This window comes from Sus scrofa, chromosome 3 (assembly GCF_054392235.1).
Source record: "Sus scrofa isolate SSC_HxYL_T2T_F1_AM1 chromosome 3, Sscrofa_HxYL_maternal_Yorkshire_Landrace_v2.0, whole genome shotgun sequence".
NCBI lineage: Eukaryota > Metazoa > Chordata > Mammalia > Artiodactyla > Suidae > Sus > Sus scrofa.
Window position 1 is genome coordinate 108,768,480 of NC_139385.1, and position 19,224 is coordinate 108,787,703.

General features: G+C 40.2%; 1 protein-coding gene across 1 annotated transcript in view; it reads left to right on the forward strand.

Moving 5' to 3' along the window:
• Positions 1-14,661, forward strand: part of LRPPRC (leucine rich pentatricopeptide repeat containing) — a 114,192-nt gene extending 99,531 nt beyond the window's left edge. The window contains exons 32-38 of the mRNA XM_003125183.7: positions 2,710-2,914; positions 4,971-5,110; positions 5,245-5,360; positions 7,816-7,890; positions 9,954-10,038; positions 12,508-12,650; positions 14,502-14,661. Of these exons, the coding sequence (XP_003125231.4) occupies positions 2,710-2,914; positions 4,971-5,110; positions 5,245-5,360; positions 7,816-7,890; positions 9,954-10,038; positions 12,508-12,650; positions 14,502-14,558 (821 nt within the window). The 3' untranslated portion in view covers positions 14,559-14,661. The remainder of the gene's footprint in view (positions 1-2,709; positions 2,915-4,970; positions 5,111-5,244; positions 5,361-7,815; positions 7,891-9,953; positions 10,039-12,507; positions 12,651-14,501) is intronic.
• Positions 14,662-19,224: the final 4,563 nt, after the last annotated feature.

The following is a 19,224-nucleotide window of genomic DNA, read 5'->3' on the forward strand; positions in this document are numbered from 1 at the left end:
AGTTCAGAGTAAAACACCTTTATCATTTCAAGGGGTTAATTTTTGAGCTGAATCTGAACAATGTTTAACCTGACCACTGCCTTTTATTTGTATGTTAGGTACCCTGCAAAAAACAGCAAGAAACTTTACAATTTCATTTCACTCTATTCTCATCTGTTCAGTTCAGCTGGAGGTTGGCTGAGAGCAGAAGCCATGAACCCACTATCCCCCACAACCACTTCCCGCATACCAGCTCCCACGCCTCACCACAGATGAACCTGCTGTTAAAGTGGTCCCTGGTGAGGATGGGAGTGGTGGTGATACTGTCCCCATTTCCTTATTTTGCTCCATGGCTGATTAGAGCTCCCAGTTTTTAAGATTCCCTTCTCTTTTTCAGGTTTCCATTTTTTGAGCCCATCTAAAGCAGGAAGAAAAATAAAACCGGTTCAATATATGTATATTTTTTAAATCAATTCAACCTTAGTCTAATTTTTTTTTTTTTTTTGTCTTTTTTAGGGCCTCACCCGCAGCATATAGAGGTTCTCAGGCTAGGGGTCTAATTGGAGCTGTAGCCACTGGCCTGTACCACAGCCACAGCCACACAGGATCCAAGCCGTGTCTGCAACCTACTCCACAGCTCATGGCAACGCTGGATCCTCAACCCACTCAGCGAGGCCAGGGATCAAACCCGCAACCACATGGTTCCTAGTTGGATTCGTTTCCACTGCGTCATGACAGGAATTCCAACCTTAGTCTAATTTTATAAGCTAATGCTGTTCTGGAGTATTAATAGCTGATACATTACACCTTTGGGACATAATCAACATTATTAGTAAATTAGGTGACATTGTGAAAAGGACACAGGGGGAAGGGTCTGGATGGATACTGCTTTTAGTGTCCCAGAATCATCAAACGTCCAGAAGGCAAGTCCTATATGGGAATATGGTCTTGGTTCCAGGTCCCTTTGGATAGACATAAAATGACCTCTTCTCCTAGATCCTCCAGTCTTGCATGCACACATGCACCTGTAGATGCAGGCTCCAGGGTGGTTAGATTCTTGTCTAACAGTACAACCTTGGGGAAATTATTTAAACTATCTGTGCCCCAGTTTCTCACCTGTGAAATAGGTGCTTCTCAGAAGGGTAAGTTGTGAGTGTAGCTACTTAATACTGGCCTTTAGTAAGTTCCCAACAAATGTAGCAAAAGCTCAATAAATGCTAGTTACTGTCCTCACCGTCATTATCTTATTTTGTTATTATTTGAACCACTGGTGGGAAGATCCTTCCTAGCTGGTAAGAATATTCTGAAATATATGTCCACCAGTGAAGATTTTATCAAGCTTATTTTCTATTGTTAATTGAAGTTATTAAAGTAGTATAAATAACATTTTTGTCCTGTACGTTCATGTGTATTTTTAAAAATTTTATCAAATCTGCCTTTTAAACTACCTGTTTTCCTTTTCCCCCTTTTAAGAATCACTGGTTTAGAATGTAGACCTGGAGTAATTATAAATTGTTTATTCAGTAATAAATGTGAAATTCATTATGTCTTTTACTGTATTACTTTTAATGGAGTATTTAATTATTACCCTTTTCCCATTCTTCTGTTAAAGATAGAAGTTCTTGGGAGTTTCCACTGTGGCTCAGCAGATTAAGACCCTGGCTAGTATCCATCAGGATGCGGGGTCAATCCCTGGCCTCACTCAGTGGGTTAAAGGACCTGGCATTGCTGAGAGCTGTGGTATAGGTCACAGACATGGCTCAGATCTGGCCCTAGCCTGGGAACTTCTATATGCTACACATACGGCCCTTAAAAAAAAAAAAAAAAACAGACTGTTCTTTTTTGGAAAGCTGCTCTCAGAGTCTTCGTTTTATGTAGATTACATGGCTTTAATTGCTATAAAGCCATGAAGTTTTCTTTGGTAGCGGTAGCAGTGATTGTTATGCTAAGTATTACATTTTTCCTCTAATCCATCACTTTATTTAATATAATAATTTTGCTACACTGGCACCTAAGGCAGTAAATCAGAAGGGTATTCCATATTTATCCATAATCAAGTACTTGTAAGTATGATACTTAAAAACAAAACTCCTGTGGAGATTCTCCATGGGAATCTGATGAGCTTTGTTTTCTCTGAAAAATAGATGCAAGAAAATATCTACTAGGTATTTAATCATGTAAAATAAATGTGTTGGTGTGTAAGTTGAATGTTCCCATTTGGCTGCTCTTATATATGATCAGTCCTTTTTTAATTAGGAAGAGACATTTGTTTTCAAGAAAGAATCTTTGGGATTTTAGAAGATTTTGATAATCATGAATCTTTTGAATGTAAGAAAATTTGGAATAGTCTGAATATGAATAAAAGTTACACATTTTTTTTGCAAGTCTTTAATTTATAAAATTCTTTCTTATGTTTCTCTGAGTTTGTCAACATCTATGAAATTAGTCACTGTTATCCCTGAATGGAACCCACATCCTGTCAGTACCATTTGCATTTGCCCGGTGACTTGAAGAATGTCTCTGGTCTCTGATATCTTAAGAGTCAAATAAATCATTATATTTTTTAGGTTTCTCATAAAGTATTAATATTTGCTGTAATAGAGAATACATTATTCATAGCTTTTTGTATAGAGCCATTTGGTGCTCATATTTAAAAGCTAGTTTTCATAACGCATTAAAGTCAGTATGGTTCATATAACAAAAACTTTATTGCCTGTTCTTCTATTGTAGATGCTCTGACAACGCTAAAAACAGCCTTGGATCTGGAGCAGATACCTTCTAGGATAGCAGTGACTCGCCTTATTCAGGCTTATGCCATGAAGGGTGATACAGAAAGCATTCGAGCCATTCAGAAGTTGGTAAATGGACTCGAAGATTCAATTGGACTCTCCCGTATGGTTTTCATCAATAACATTGCTTTGGCCCAAATAAAGAAGTGAGTATTGGGACTTTCTTTTCCTCCATTGGCTAAACACTGGGGAAACCATTGGCTAAATAATGAGGAACATTATAAGACTTGCTCCACAGTTGGTACCTTTTCTTGTCATAACACTTGGTCACAAAAGTGAGAAATGAGTTCCATTTTAATGTCAGCAATGGTTGAAGGTGACACTCTACCAGAACATTGTGAACCAAGCTTGTTAAAAATAAGCATTTCCAGGAGTTCCCATCGTGGCTCAGTGGTTAACAAATCCGACTGGGAACCATGAGGTTGTGGGTTCAATCCCTGGCCTCGCTCAGTGGGTTAAGGATCCGGCGTTGCCGTGAGCTGTGGTGTAGATTGCAGACGTGGCTTGGATCTGGCTTTGCTGTAGCTCTGGTGTAGGCCGGTAGCTACAGCTGTGACTAGACCCCTGGCCTGGGAACCTCCATATGCCATGGGAGCAGCCCTAGAAAAGGCAAAAAGACAAAAAACAAACAAACAAAAAAACATTTCCATCCTCCCCACCCTCCTACCCTTCCAGCCCTGTGGCACCCATGAGGACAAAGGGAGGTACTTAGAGATGATTCCCTTCGCACCGTTTCTGGATTACTTGTTGAGAATCACTCTGTAGAAGTAAATCAGAACATGGTTTTTATTAACCTCACTAGCACAGTTAAAGATTCATGGAGGTAATTATGGAATTGACATTCTCTGTGCTTTTAGGGGGGAAAATGTTCTTTAGTAGTTCATCTTACATACCTCTAAGAGGTCGTTATATTAAAATATCATATTGGTTTTCTTCAGAGTTTTTTGTCCCTTTGGGCAGAGAAGAATTTTGGTTTTGCCCCTTGTAAAACTATTTTCCCAAATAGAACTTTGTTTTCCCTTTAAAAAGAAAGTGTGATTTTAAGTTAGAAGATCCAAAAAAATCATCCAAGAAAAATCTGGATTTTTTTTTTTTCTTTTCTTTTTAGAGCTGCACCCGTGGCATATGGAAGTTCTCAGGCTAGGGGTCAAATTGGAGCTGTAGCTGCTGGCCTACACCAAAGCCACAGCAATGCCAGATCTGAGCTGCGTCCGTGACCTACATCACAGCTCACAGCAGTGCCAGATCCTTAACGTACTGAGCGGAGCCAGGGACTGAACCCACATCCTCACAGATACTAGTCGGGTTCCTTACTGCTGAGTCACAACAGGAACTCCCTGGATGAATTTTTAAATGTTCCCATATAAACAATTTTATATGATGTAGAGAGTATGTTTTTATTCACTATTAAATAATTCTCTAAAACCCATAAAAAATTTATTTTAATGGAGTGTTCACTTTTAGAGAATTCTTGGGTTTGGTAATAATTCCAACATAAAATTGATTATTCAGATTTGGAGTGCCATTTCATTACCGTAAAGTGTCAGTTAAAGAGTACGTTAACCAAAAAGGTAATTGTGAACATAATTTTTTATCATAACTTAAATAAGACCATGTAGTTAATTTTTTTAATATGACGTGTGAAGGTACTTAGTTTCTGAGAATTTTAATATAAACAATATTTTCTAAATGTTGTGTATTACCTGACAAAAATAGTTATGACTGGGTTGAGAGACATGAAAATAGACCTTTAGAAGACATCATCAGCATTTTTAAAAATCCTAAGATGTTATCATTACTTCATACAGTAGTGACTAGTAGATTATAATGCCAGGGTTATAGCATTTGAAGAAGTTTTCGTTTTATATCCGAACAGCTTCAAAGTCAAATCTTTGATATATATTTTTGTTATTACCTTTAATTCTTCTATATATAATTGTTTGATCTTGTCTCTAGAGCAGTGTTTTAAAATAAGCAGCTACTTTAGTTATTATAACATAAAACCCCTAGTGATTGCTTTTGCCACCTGAATATGATTGATTCAACTTGCATAGTGTTTTTTATCCAGTTAGTTGTAAATATATTTCCTTTTTCTCTAAAGTGCATGCACACCTGAATCCCAGGGTACTCATGCTGAAACTACCTGCAGAATTAACACAAAAGCAAATATTTCCTTATAATTTATTTTACTTTCCTCTACAGCAATGACATAGATGTTGCAGTAGAAAACATTGAAAATATGCTTACTTCAGAGAATCCAACCATGGAACCTCAGTACTTTGGCTTGGCATACTTATTTCGAAAAGTCATAGAGGAGCAGTTGGAACCAGCACTCGAAAAGAGTAAGTGAGCTGTTCTAGGCAAAGAATACAGAAGTACTTTTTCTCTCTAGTGAGTCTGGACTGACTTTCTTTGGTGGTTAAGCTAGTTATGCTGCTGTTTAAATAAAAGATTTTTGTGACCTCTCATTTTTCAGTAAGCATCATGGCAGAGAGATTGGCCAATCAGTTTGCAGTTTACAAACCTGTCACCGATCTTTTCCTTCAACTTGTGGATTCAGGCAAGGTGGATGACGCCAGAGCTCTCCTGCAGGTAATGGCCCATCATGCACGGAGCAGTGGGACTTGTGGCTTATGAGAAGTCAGTTGAGAAATTTCTGGGCTCAGGTGTGTAGTAGAAGTGTGGTGCTGCCAGCGTATTTAAATTCATTCTGAGTCAAGGTTACATGACAAGGACTGGATTATAAGTTAAGAGTGCCAGTTTTAAAGATGCCAGATCAGACTAGAAATGTCTTTAGATTTAAGTGGGGGTGGGGGAAGACATGTTTTGCCAAATGATTTAAAGACAAATGTTTCAGTGCAGATAGGTAATGCGAAACAACTCCTTTGATTTCCTACTTTAATTTCTCTAAATACTCTGCATCACCATGGCAACAGAGTTTGCAAACAAAAAGTAGGAAATGTTTGCTTTTCAAGTACAGCTTCTCACTTGAATGCTCAAACATTCTCAGTGCCTTATTCAAGGTTTATTAAGAGTTGAATATGCTCTCTATTCACTTGTGTGTCACAGACACATTAAATGACAAATGCAGGTCTCTGTGGCCCGCACTCTCAGTTAAATTAGCAATCTTCAGGGAAGGAGACAACTGCATTCATGCCATTTTAACAGCGCTAAATATAAAGCCGCGCCAAGTGCCGCAGGAACGGTGGGTGATCGGAGCTGCCACTGGTAATGTACACAAACAGGCACCGCCGGGGAGCCCCTTCCCAGCAGGTGGCAGTCAAACAGTCACCGTGATCCCGCCAACGGCTGTGTTTGTGTAGACTCCCTGTGTCAAATTGAGGCCTGGGACCAATTTCTGATAGTAAATAGTATTATATTCACTTCCGTTTTTACGAGCTGTGACACGTCTTAAGTAGCAGATAGGGAAGGTGAGACTGTACCCAGTTGCTGGAGCTCTACCTTTGATCTGTCAAGTTCATCTTGTCGGGCAATAGGGTCCAAACCCTTTTTAAAAGGAACTCGAGAAATTTCTCCATGTTAACGGTTTTGTAAAGAGTGAATTGGCACTGCCTCGAAGGCTTTTTTGCTTTTGTTCTCAGGAAAGAGAAATTCCAGTTAATTGACTATTTTCTGGTTTAGTTTAGTTTATTTGCCTTTTTTCTCCTATTTAAAATTTTTTTAAACCAGAAAAGGCAATTTATGATAGAAATTTCAGGCATGTTTTCGTTTTTTTGTTTGTTTTTATCTTGTTGCCTTTAGTGTTCAAAATTCTGTCCTGAATAAATCCTAGTGCGTTATCTGTGTGTGCACATACCTGAGCGTACCTACTCAGGTAGACACGTATATAAGTATCTAAAGTATCTATATGTGTGATAGCATTCATTCATATTTAACACATTATTGTGATAGTTCTTTGGAAAGTCACACGTGATATTTCTTCTACCAGCTTGTTCGGAGCTGTGACCGGCTCTTAGGCTCTTAGAAAGCAGGACTGACAGCAGCCAAGGGTGGGGACATCACGGCCGCCTTCAGAGCCTCGTTTACTCACGGCAGCCTGTCTAGGGCGCTTGATGACAGCCAAGTGTTGCTGCAACAGCACTGTCTTTTTGTGTTCATCCCTGCAATAGACTGAGGTTTCCGATGATAAACCCTTTACCCATTCTTTACCTGCTTGTCAAACAGTAAAAGATTATTCTTGCTGTAGTGAAGAATACATTTTATTCACAGATGTCGAAAGCATCAGTTTATAGTGTAAATGTTCTGTGTGTCCCCAAAAGTTCTTTTTATACCAGCCGTTTTAGTATTGACAATGTTTTAAAGCTTTGAAAGAGCAATGTGCTTTTAGCAACTTAAGAGAATGACATCTGTGATGAGTGTAAACTAAAATATTGTCTTGCCATATTTGATTTTACTATAGCATCTAAGATGGGATAGACACTTGATTTATCTGGTCTGTCATAGAAACTTTTTTTTTTAAGTTTAACTTTTGTCTCTTTCTCAAGCACTGGCTGTCTATTGCAATGAAAGCCTTTTATAAAATAGAGAGATTGAAATCAGTCCTTTTGTATGCATAAGTGTAGGTAATTATACTTTAAAGAGAACTTGCTTTGTACATTTTAATTTTTATAAAGAAACGAGCAGTTATCTCCCTGACACCTTATTAAATGTATAATTAACCTTATGATCCCTAGCTCACTTGTGAATGCTTGGCAGTATAATTGGAGAGGAATAGTGTTTCTTTTTTCCCTCTTTCTTTGCAGTCCTAAACCTTATTCTGTGGTTGTTGAAGCATTAGTTTAATTTTTCCCTTTTCATTTTAAACAAACTTTATACTTGGAGTGCCAAGGACAGCATTCACAAAAGCTTGGCATAGCTGGCACTTGTTTTCTTTTTTCTTGCCTTAAAAAAATTGGTCGACTTTAGACCTTCCTGTGGGTAATGATACATTACTGTCTTATTGTGAACTTTCTTAATTGGAAATATTCACCTTGGTCTGCTTGTTTATCAAAAAACTTCGCTTACCGAATAATGTTTCAATTTTTAGAGATGTGGAGCAATTGCTGAACAAATCCCAATTTTCTTGGTGTTCTGTATTAGGAATTCTCAGAGATCGGGAAAGGTACAGTACTTTACCCTTTACCGGCTAGCAAGTCAATAATGCATAAGCTAGTCTTGTATAAAGGTTTTGAGCAATCATCCAAGAGCTTATTGGTTCAGGACCTTTTCTAAAAATACAACAGAGTGAACACTTGCTGGTCTATGCTCATTTATGTTTTTAGATGTTGACGCCGAGTCAGTCCTGGCTCCTTGGTTGTACTGGAGGTGCAAAACAAGTTATGCCGTGACTTTTCCATCCCCGTAGTTGTGCAGTGAGCCCCAAGAAAGAAAGGGCCCTTAGAAACGTTCAGATAAGAATCCCGTTGCTGGGGCCTGTCCGCCAGTGCGGGAGCCCCGCTGAGAGAGACGCCCACTGCTGAGCATCGCCTGTCAGGTCGCTCAGCAGAAACCATCAGGTAGACAGACCCTTTAGCTTTAAAACTGGCCTGTACCACAGATTCGCATACTCAGTTTGTACAGTTACCTTATTTACACTAACAGGCACATGTGTATGTGTGAAACAGAATCAAGTCCTATTTTTGAGGTTTAAAAAGAAATGGTAAAAGCATATTTCAAAAAAATTATTTTTAGATTTGACTTTACCTTGTAAGTGGGCACCAGAAACCGTGTTCTTAGTTTATTTGGGCAGATTATGAAGTTTTAAACTGAGCGCAGTTGTTTGTTTCATGTGAAACATTTAGGTTATTTCCAACTCTGGGAAGTCTGGTTTTCCTTAATTCTCACATGCTTCCCACACACATACACATACTCTGACAAAAAATTTACCTAATTGCACTTTTTAATCTCTGACTCATGTATTTAAATATTAGTTGCTCCTTTTCTCCCTTTCAAAGAGATAATTTTTAAAATTTGTGATTTAAAAGTGTAAGAAATCTTAAAAAAGCACTGGTCGCTTCACCTATGGGGCTTTGCTGTGTACCCACTGCCTTGCTCAGAGGTTGAAACAGGAAATGTACAGTATTATAAGAGCGTAGAACAGTCCTCCCAGGACACTTTAAATGGCTGGACGTCCAGGTATGGGTGGACTGAGAATAAATATGCTAAAAGATGAGTTAGGATTTTTGAAAATTCCAGTTCCGTTGTCTTGCTCTTTGACAGAATAATCGAGCTAGATTTTGCTTCTCTTTGTGAGATGCAAATAGGGCATAAATGTATGGAAAATCCTTGATTTTATAATGTGTGTAAATCTTTGATTTACCCAGCAGCATTGAAGTCTGTTTGGAAGTATTCAGTGGTTATTCATTAGGAAGTAGTGGTTCTGTATGCAATACAGGATGTCAGATTAGAACCGTCTGGATACCCCTGAAAGCAAGCAAGTAAATTTAAGAGATATTCTAGAAATGCTCTGATTATATACCAGGGAGGGAAGACTTCAGAATGATTGAATTTTTCACATTTTGTCTAAAAATCTTGTCGTCCAAAGATACAACTGTGTCTTCTACCCTTTGAGAGCACATATCTTAGGATGGTTACCACTTGACAAAAGAAGCAATCTTTATAATACTTTAGAAAAATATTCATAAAACTATAAATAGAATCTCATTAACTTTTGAGAGATGCTGGTTTGTTTTGGCTGTAAATTATTGAATTAACGTCAAGTATAGTCACCCCTTGGTATCCATAGGGGATTGGTTCCAGAACCTCCAGTGACACCAGAATCTGCAGATGCTCAAGTCTCTGATATGAAACGCTGTAGTATTTGCATGTAACCTGCCACACATCTCCTGTACACTGTAAATCATCACCAGATTACTTACAACACCTAATACAAAGTAAATGCTGTGTAAATATTTCTTACTGGTGTGCAGCAAATTCACTTTCTGGCATTTTTTTTTCCCCCTGAATATTTTCAACCCATGGTTGGTTGAATCCATGGATTCAGAACCTCTTGGATACAGAGAGCCGACTATACTAAGATATACAGAAGGGAAAATAGTCCAATAAATTGAATAGGCAGTTCCGTTATCGTTATTGTCAAGGTTTTTTGATTAAATGTCCATATATCATGTTTTATTTCACTGTTCTTGTGCATTGCGATAATGTTAACTATATTTAATATCCTAGGCGTCAACTATGAAGTCTTTGTTGGAACTGATTCCTGAATTAATTGACAAGGAAGAAGCTTATACTTCCATCATGAAAAGCTATGGTAATATGTTTAATAGATAATTGCAATTATTCAGTTAGGATGTGTCAGTGAGCACCTTCATAGGGGCCCAGATTAGTTGAGTACGATTCCAAAGACTTGAAAGTCCACTTGGGGTATGTTATTGGGAACCAATCCCATCTCTCCAAGGGCCTGCCACCTGAAGTCCAGTGTGAAGGGGTACACGTTTGAGACTACCACTTGATTCGCCTTCTTGCTCCTTCAGTGCCCTCTTGGCCTGCCTGCCTGCCTGCCTGCCTGCTCCTTTTGAAATTAGATACTCTCTGGAGTTCCCGTCGTGGTGCAGCAGAAACGAATCCGACTGGGAACCATGAGGTTGTGGGTTCAGTCCCTGGCCTTGCTCAGTGGGTTAAGGATCCAGCGTTGCCATGAGCTGTGGTGTAGGTCACAGACGTGGCTTGGATCCCACGTTGCTGTGGCTGTGGTGTAGGCCGGTAGCCACAGCTCTGATTCGACCCCTAGTCTGGGATCCTCCGTATGTTGCAGGTGCGGCCCTAAAAACATACACACAAAAAAGAAAGAAAGAAATTAGACACTTTCTAATCCAAGTTTTTATCTTAAGTCACAGCTGAAATTCTAGTCTTTTAAGCAATTTGCTCCAATTGCCAGGCAATCACGAATGAAAGCGAACCAGTCTAATGTTTCCTCAGTATTCAAGGTAAACATTAGCATTCAAAATCAGATGGGTCACCTCACCATCTGATTTGCTCACCTGAGGCAAGGGGTACATGAAAAGTTGCTTCGTTGATTTTATTGTTGGCAGAACATCAGATTCAGCAATCAGAATTAGCAAATTGGGTCTCCATTTTCTTCACCCTTATGAGCAAAACGTCATGTGTTTCAGAATAGTGCTGTAATCATAAACTTTCTCAAAGTTTCATGTGGGGAATAGGCAGATACTAAGCAATAACTAAATAAGATGAAGTCGTGTGCAACAGCGTAAAACGAGCTTGTGTGATCCCCCTTGAGAATTGGGAGGGAGAAGAGCAGGAAGTAGTGAAAGGGAAGATAGAAGAATTTTCAGAGCAGCTTCCCAGAAGATGGCAGAGCTTGAGCTCACAGTAGTAGGAGAAGGATGGGATGGGAATGAAGGATTTACACAGAGGAAATTGACTTCACCCAAACTGTGAAGATCTGTTCAACTCCAGTGAGAGGTATTGAGTCATCCACCCTTGTTCCCCTTTGAGAGATTGATTCTTGGCTTGATCCCTGAACTTCCCACATCATCCTGTAGGCTCACCTTGGTGCTGGGAGGGTAGAGGTAATGTTAGGTACTTTGTTATTGTTGTTTTTAGGGCCGTTTTTAGCATATGAGGTTCCCAGGCTAGGGGTCAAATCGGAGCTGTAGCTGCCGGTCTACACCACAGCTCACGGCAATGCCAGATCCTTAACCCACTGATCAAGGCCAGGGATTGAACCTGCATCCTCATGGATGCTAGTCAGATTCATTAACCACTGAGCCATGACGGGAACTCCTGTTAGGTGCTTAGATGTTAATAATCGAATGCAAAATTAAAGAGTTGAATCACCAGCAGTAATTCTTAACAGAACTTTTTTATTAACTCATCAGTGAACCTAAAATTTTTACAGAACAATCACAAGTAGAGAGCCAGCTAAACTTAGCTTCTGGGTTACTTCAGCATCCAATGAAGTGACGTATTGGTGTCACTTGATGTTATATGGATGTATATAGATTTTTTAATGTATATTGATAATGTATATAAAAATTGTTTTCTTAATAGCTAACTATATTCCTCGTGTGCTTGTTTTAGGATAGGAGAATGTATTGGAAGTCTTTTGGTGTTATTTAGCTGCTGATCTTGATATTGAGATAGATACAGACTTCATGTAATTTATTTTACATGCTCATCACCACAACAGTCCCTGAATTAGTTTGTTTTCAAAGAGTGGTTTTAAGTAAAAGGTCAAGTGCTTACTCTGTATTGAAGAAGACTTCAGTTTTTGCTCACTTTAACTAGCACGGGCCTTTTTTTTTTTTTCAGGGCCGCACTGACGGCATATGGACGTTCCCCGGCTAGGGGTCGATTCAGAGCTGCAGCGGCCAGCCTACACCACAGCCACACCAGACCCAGGCCACATCTGCGACCTACCCCACAGCTCATGGCAATGCCTGAGCAAGGCCAGAGTTCAAACCCATGTCCTCATGGACGCTGGTGGGGTTTTTTACTGCTAAGCCCTGACGGGAACTCCCAGCATGGGTTTTTTTAAATAGCTTTTTTTGTCATTTTCTTTCTCTCTCATGGTGGATCATGCTGAATGAGAGGTATGGGGAAGGAAGGCAGGAGCTTGTAGTAGATTCTGAATGTGGCTTTTTGCTGAAGGTAGTTAAGTATTTGATTGCTTTGGGATAAAGGGATCCAGTGACTTCTAAGTGTTTTGGGAAAAAAGAAGATAGATTGGCTTATCCATGATTAATATCTTTTTCTCCAGTCTTAGACAAAGATGTCACGTCTGCTAAAGAGCTGTATGAAAATTTGACTGCAAAGGATACAAAATTGAATGATCTGTTTCTAAAGCGTTATGCAGTTTTGCTGAAGAATGCTGGAGAGTCTGTCCCTTTCACTGAACCCCCTGTGAGTATTTCTTAATTAAGAGGGGAAAAAAATACCTCTACAGATTTGTGTATGCTTCATAATGATGTGAAAAAAAAAATAAGTTGAAATCTTAATTACATGAGGATTAAATCTCTGTGAAGGATCCTCTGGGGAGGCTTTAGGAACCGAACAGTCATGCCATGGGTTTGGCTGAGGGAGGACGTAGCCTTCTGGGGCTGAGGTTTAAAATACAAGGTCAGTCTCAGACCTTCAACTATAGGTGTGAGTTTATCAAATGTCCTTGGGGCAGTTCTCTCTCCATTTCAACTTGAAATAGGATTTAATGGCCTGTACTTCAAGAGCCAAGCATATTATGTCACTGTTAATTACTTGTTCGTTTCCATTTTAAATAAGTTGGGTTTTATTTCTTCGTCTAGGTTTTTTTTAATTGAAGTATAATTGACATAACATTGTATTGGTTTCAGGTATATAACAGTAATTCGATGTTTGTGTATATTGCTGAATGATCACCATAGTGAGTTCAGTTAACATCTGTCACCATAGTCACAAGATTTTTTTTTTTCTTGTGATGACCACTTTCAAGATCTGCTATCCTAGCTGCTTTCAAATATCCAGCACAGTATTATTAACTGTAGTCACCGTGCTGTGTACTTTGTATCCTCAGTACTTACCTGTTTTCCCTGGAAATTTGTGCCTTTTGAACCGCTTTACCATCTCCCTCCCCGCTCACTGCTCTCCCCATCACCGGCCTCAGGCAGCCACTAATCTCTTTTCTATATCCATGAGCTCAGTTCTCTTTCTTTGTATTTTTCAGATTTCAGAAATAAGTGAGACCAGACAGTGTTTATCTTTTTCTCCCTGACTTACTTCACTTAGCATAATACTTCCAGGTCCATCCATATTGCAAATGGCAAGATTTCGTTATCTTCATGGCTGAATAATATTCCTCTGTGTATATGTGTGCATCTGTGACATTTTCTTTATCCACTCATCCACTGATGGACATTTAGGTTGTTTGTGTGTCTTAGCTATTGTAAGGGAGAGCACGTGTCTTTTTGAATTCATGTTTTCTTTTTCTGTAGATAAATGCCCAAAGTGGAATTGCTTGATCACATGGTAGTTTTAATTTTTGAGGAACTTCCATCCTGTTTTCCATAGTGGCTGCACCATTTGCATTCCCACCAACAGTGCACCAGGGCTCCCTTTTCTCCATAGCTTCGCCAACATTTGTTGCTTCCGGTCTTTTTGAAAATAGCCATTCTGACAAGTGTTAGGTCGTGGCTCATGGCGTTTTTGATTTGCATTGCCCTACTTATTAGTGATGGGCAGCACCTTTTCGCATACCTGTTGGTCAACGGACAGGTCTTTGGAAACATGTCTGTTGGGTTTCTCTGTTGCTCGTGTTGGGACTCTTAACCTTTTATCAGATATATGATTTGCAGATATTTTTTCCCATTCAGTAGGTTGCATAGGAAATTTCGATTCACTTTTCTTGGTTTAATAAGAGAAGTCATGTGTGTGAAATAACTTTTTATTGTTTCATTGAACTGAGAGTCACTAAAACAGGTTTTATTTCAAACCCTTCAACCTTCCATACCCAGGTATAAATACCTCCATGCACACGCCCATGCACACGCCCATGCACACACAGCAGAGGCTGCTGGTCCTTTAGCTCTGAACTGGGGGTTCTGGAACTGGTGATATCTTGAAACAGAGGGGAGTGCTAAAGCTGGAGGGGATGGCGGCGGCCATGGGCCTGCAGTCTGTGCTGCTAGCTTGCAGCACTTTATGATTGTTGGGGTTTGTGCCAGCACCTGTTGCTGGTAACTTTTATCTGTGACTTCCCTTCCTTTTTTTTCTCTTCTACAGGAAAGCTTTGAATTTTATGCAAAGCAGCTAAAGGAGTCAAAGGAAAACCCTTTGTGAAACAAGCCAGCACTGCTTTGTTTTGTGTGTATTTGTGATTCTGTGTCTAAAATGTTATTTTTTAAACGTATTTGAGAGGACATAATAAACAAATGAAAAGTTACTTTGTTTATGTACTTTTATTTATTCATAATATATGGTATGTTCAACATCTTATTGACAATTACTAAGTGGACCAGACTCTTTGGAGTTTTGTCTATGGTGTAAAACTATGGCATTCTTGGAGGCTTCTGGTGGACGAAGCCATAGTTTTCAGGATTCTTTTCCCAGTGACTTTTTAGATCCCTTGCTCTATTTCATGTATTATTTTCATAAAAAGGTTGTTCCTTTAGTTAAGGCTTGCTTGTCCACATTGTTCATCTAAAAATTTTTAGAGCCAGACAAAATGATGCCCAGTGAGCTATCTGATGCTTAAAATCGATGAAATTACAATCCTTTACTTGTTTAAAGCCCTGTGTACTTTCCTAATTTTGTAAAAATGTTGGTGCCAGGAGGCATCCCACGAGTCATCATCAATCCAGACCGTCATTTCCCGGTGAGAAGCTGAGACGCAAAGAGACTTGTCCTTGATCAGGGCCCTCCCTCTGGACCTTTTTCCACCACGTCGGCTCCCACGAACCTCTGTTCACGGAAGTCTCCAGAGCTGCATCTGAGTCATGAATTTGATCGTGAAGCAAAGCAATGCATTTCCTTCATCCTGGTTTCAGGTCTTCATCAGCACAAGCTGCATCCTCCACTGGGCTTGTTACCTCATTCTCACATCCAGTCAGTATGTGAATAAGCACATGAAGGTGTGAAATCTTGGTGTTCATTCAGTTTTATCAAAGTTATTCTAAATTGGCCTATATGCCTCTTAACATCTACACTGTAGATAGTTACTAAAAGAATTGAAGATGGGTAGTCAAGACAGTTTACCACCTTAATATGTAATGTTGACCTATTTGGGGGTTATATTATTAATTACTTTATAAGTTGAAAATGCTTTATTTGAACGTTTGCCACATTTTGGTGTGTGTCCTTGTTCATTTGAAATTGGTGATGAGCTACTGTTTTGGTCCCCACCATTTACATGAAGGGAGACTTTGCCTTGGTGCAGAGTTAGCCATCCTCACCATGTTTATGCTGCTAACCTGTGTCTTATGGGACCTGCCATCCTGCATCTTGAGCCTGCAGATGGCATGAGTGGGAGGACTCATGGAGGGAAACCAAGAAATAGATGTCATCGTGGCATTAGCCGTGCTTTTCTTCATCGCTGTTTTGTAGCGTTAGACCTAAGGCATCAGGTTTGGCCAATGCCTAGAGGACCAGCCTAGAGGACCTCATACAGGTTTGCCCACTTCTCAGTCGCAGACCTGCACAGGCTGTAGTTTTGATACCACATGTTTGCCATAAGCCTCACTCCACTGACGATTCCGCTGAAGCAGGCCTTGTATTTTGTAGTCATGCCAACCATATGGTAGTTGAGCTAAATTTTATTGACCGTCATTGCAACAGGTCTCTTAAGATGAGGCGCAGCCTTGGGGCATAATTTGAACTTCCTGGTCCTCTTTAAGAAAAGTATAATCTCGAGAGCTGTTTCTTGGGGTTACCTGAGATGCTGTCTCCTGGGCTTAAGTCCTAATTTCACCCCAAGTAAAATTTAACTCTTAAAAAAAAAAAAAGTACAATCTCAATTGCATGACGTGATTACAAGCCAGCCTTGCTTTTGGACTCTAGTAAAATGTGGGTCTCATATAGAAGAAACAGATATAGATCCTTTGATGAGCTTTCTCTAATGCTTAGTGCTCTATAAGATAATTCTAGCATTCTGAACAGCAGGTTGGACCATTGAATATATGACCTGAATTAAATAACTATCAAGTCATATCTGTAGCACTATTGGCTTCCCCATTTGAACGCAGATATTTAAAATAGTCATTGTATGTTCTAGGTGGGCCAATGAACATTTTCTAAATAATAGCGAAGTTGAAATAAACAAATATAGAGTTAACGCAATAATAGCACTCAGTGATACCTTCTAGGCTCAAATTATAAGCAAACAGCTAATTCTAAAAAGTAACTGTCATTATAAACTTTGGGAAAGTATAGTGTTTTATATGTAACTGTATGTTTGTGTATTTGAACCTAATGTAATTTTAATGTGAAATGCTTTGAATAAATCCTATTCCAGAAAGATGTGGGCTTCTCTGTTTTTAAAGTCTTTGACTTAAGAATTGAGGGCCTCTCTTGTGGCCAGAATATCCTTGGTAAGTGGTGTACAGTTTGTGTGTGGAGAACTAACAAAGTCACTGCTTATCTCTCTTAAGGACAAGCTGGTAATTGAATTTGGGATCTCTGAGGTACAGTGTTGGCAAGAACTCGAGTCGAATGTATGGTAAGCAGCACTTGCTTTGATCTTGCTTAAGTGTCAGGTGCAGCATTTTGCAGCAGCAGAGATGACGGGATCCACCCCACCAGGCCTGTCTTCAGCACTCAGCCCCCCTCCTGCCTTCCCGCTCCTGCCGCTCGATGGCAAGTGCTCACTGGGCCCAGTCCCCCCTCTCCTCTCCCAGGCGGTCTACTAACTCTTCGCCCTCAGGCCTTCCACAGCCACTTGAAGGCCAGCATGTGTCCCACAGGCGGTGAGCTTCCTGAGGGTCTGTTCTCTGTCCCCAGTCTAGCACACTCCCAAGTGGTCGGTGGTCAGTTCTGTGGGTTCTCCCATGGTCAGGCACCCCTTTTGTTGGGTACTCATGGGGAGAAAGTGCACACTTAGAGAAGTTAATCTGCCCAGAATCACAGCAGTGTATCACATGGCCAGAAGTCCGACCGTCATGTACTTTTATGAGAATACCAAAAAACAGATGCAATCCAGTTTAAACTCAGTTAAAAATCCAGTTAATAGTCAAATTGGAATCTCTAAACTGTAAGAATATTAAACACAAAAAACTTTTATCTTAATGCAGGTGCTCTCAGACTCTGGACAGCTTTCACTGTAAAGTTATTTTCTTCCATTTAATCAAATACCCAGTGCTTGGCATAATCACAGAGTTGTCTAGTTCCAATACATTATTAAGCTAGCTTTATATTGTAAATCGTTCTTCCCAGTACAATTTATTTCTCCAGTCTGCAATGAGTAAGCGCTGCACACTTCTCGTGTCTTTGAGCACAATTTTCGTTTAATATTTGTCTTTCTGACAAACCAATATTTGTAGAGCTTCTATAAGTGAAAGCAACATTCCCAAAGTATAGTCGAACTAATAGCTGCAGGGGGTACGAAATCATGGTAATTTATCGCTTTGCTGTTGTACAATCATGCATGTGAGTGTTTCCATTAGAAATGTATCCTGCTTTCAGGCCCACAGACTACAAAGCCCGCATTATGCAGCCTTGGTGCAAATAAAACGGCTGCATTAGCAAATTCAAAATAGGCACTTATCTTTTCTTTCTTTTTCGTGAAGAAACACATCCTCGGGTCCAGGTAGAGCAAAAACATTTAACCACCTTCACATTTGCTTGGACAGCGGTTGGCTCTCGAAGTCCATGCTTAGAGAGTTCATTTGAGAGTAGATCTTACCAGCCCTGCCCTCTGGTGCGCACTTGCTGAGATTCGATTATTTACTTGTTTTTGTCATTTCCTCCCCCAAGAACTTGAGCTCTCCCGGTACTCTGAACACCCACCAGGTAGAACAGCCTGGCACTGCTAAATGCCCAGTAAGCATCATTGAGTCAGTGGGCACATCACCTGTCTCCCTTTCTAAGGCATGTTCATGAGATGTATGGGTCGTGTGCATCAGGGAGCTTCTTCCTCTCTCTCATCATCATAGGAAACAGACGCTGCTTCTAGCTCGGAGATAGGATATTGGGGGTTGCCCACATGGAAGCGTTTCCCAATTTGCTGCCGGGAGGAGGAGGGCTCTCCAATGTGTGAGGAATCAGGCATCCTGAAGCTGCGCACAAGCACAGTGCGAGAGTGGAATCAACAGCAGAGAGCTTCAGGAGTTCCCTTGTGGCACAGCAGGTTAAGGATCCGGCATGGTCAGTTTGACCCCTGGCCCAGGGACTTCCACATGTTGTGAGTGCAGCCAAAGCAAAAAAAAAAAAAAAAAAAACCTAAAATAAAAAAGAGCTTCATTTTTAACATGGGGCTGAGAGGTTTTTGATAGTCTGGGGAAACAAGGAACACCTCCGGTTTTACAAAAAGACCCAGACCCTCACACAAATGATAAATCTGAGTGCTTTTACGTGGAAAGTCGAGAAGTGTTCACCAGCTTTTGAGTCGGTGTGTGTTTAAAACTCCCCCTCTGCTTAAAATATTGTTTTAATTATTAGCTGCTAACGCCACTTGACAGGCTGTTCCTGGGCTGCCACCAGAAGACACGCTGTGCTCCATCCGCCTGCCTCCCGGCCTGCCCAAGCTGCTGAGATGGACCATGTGATCGCAACAGGCTATTGCTCTGTCCCCTGGCCACTTTAGAAGAACCAATCATTTTATCAAAAACAAATGATGGACAACTTGAGATTTAAATTCCCTGGTTTAGACCTATTTGCAAGTAAGCTGTCCTTCTTTCAGGTCTGAGCATTGGATGTATTCTCCAAATAAACACAGATCAGCCAGCAAGATGCTTCTTCATTCCCACATCCTAGCATCCCGGTCCCTTGCCCTTCCTTTGGAGCCTGCTTGGTG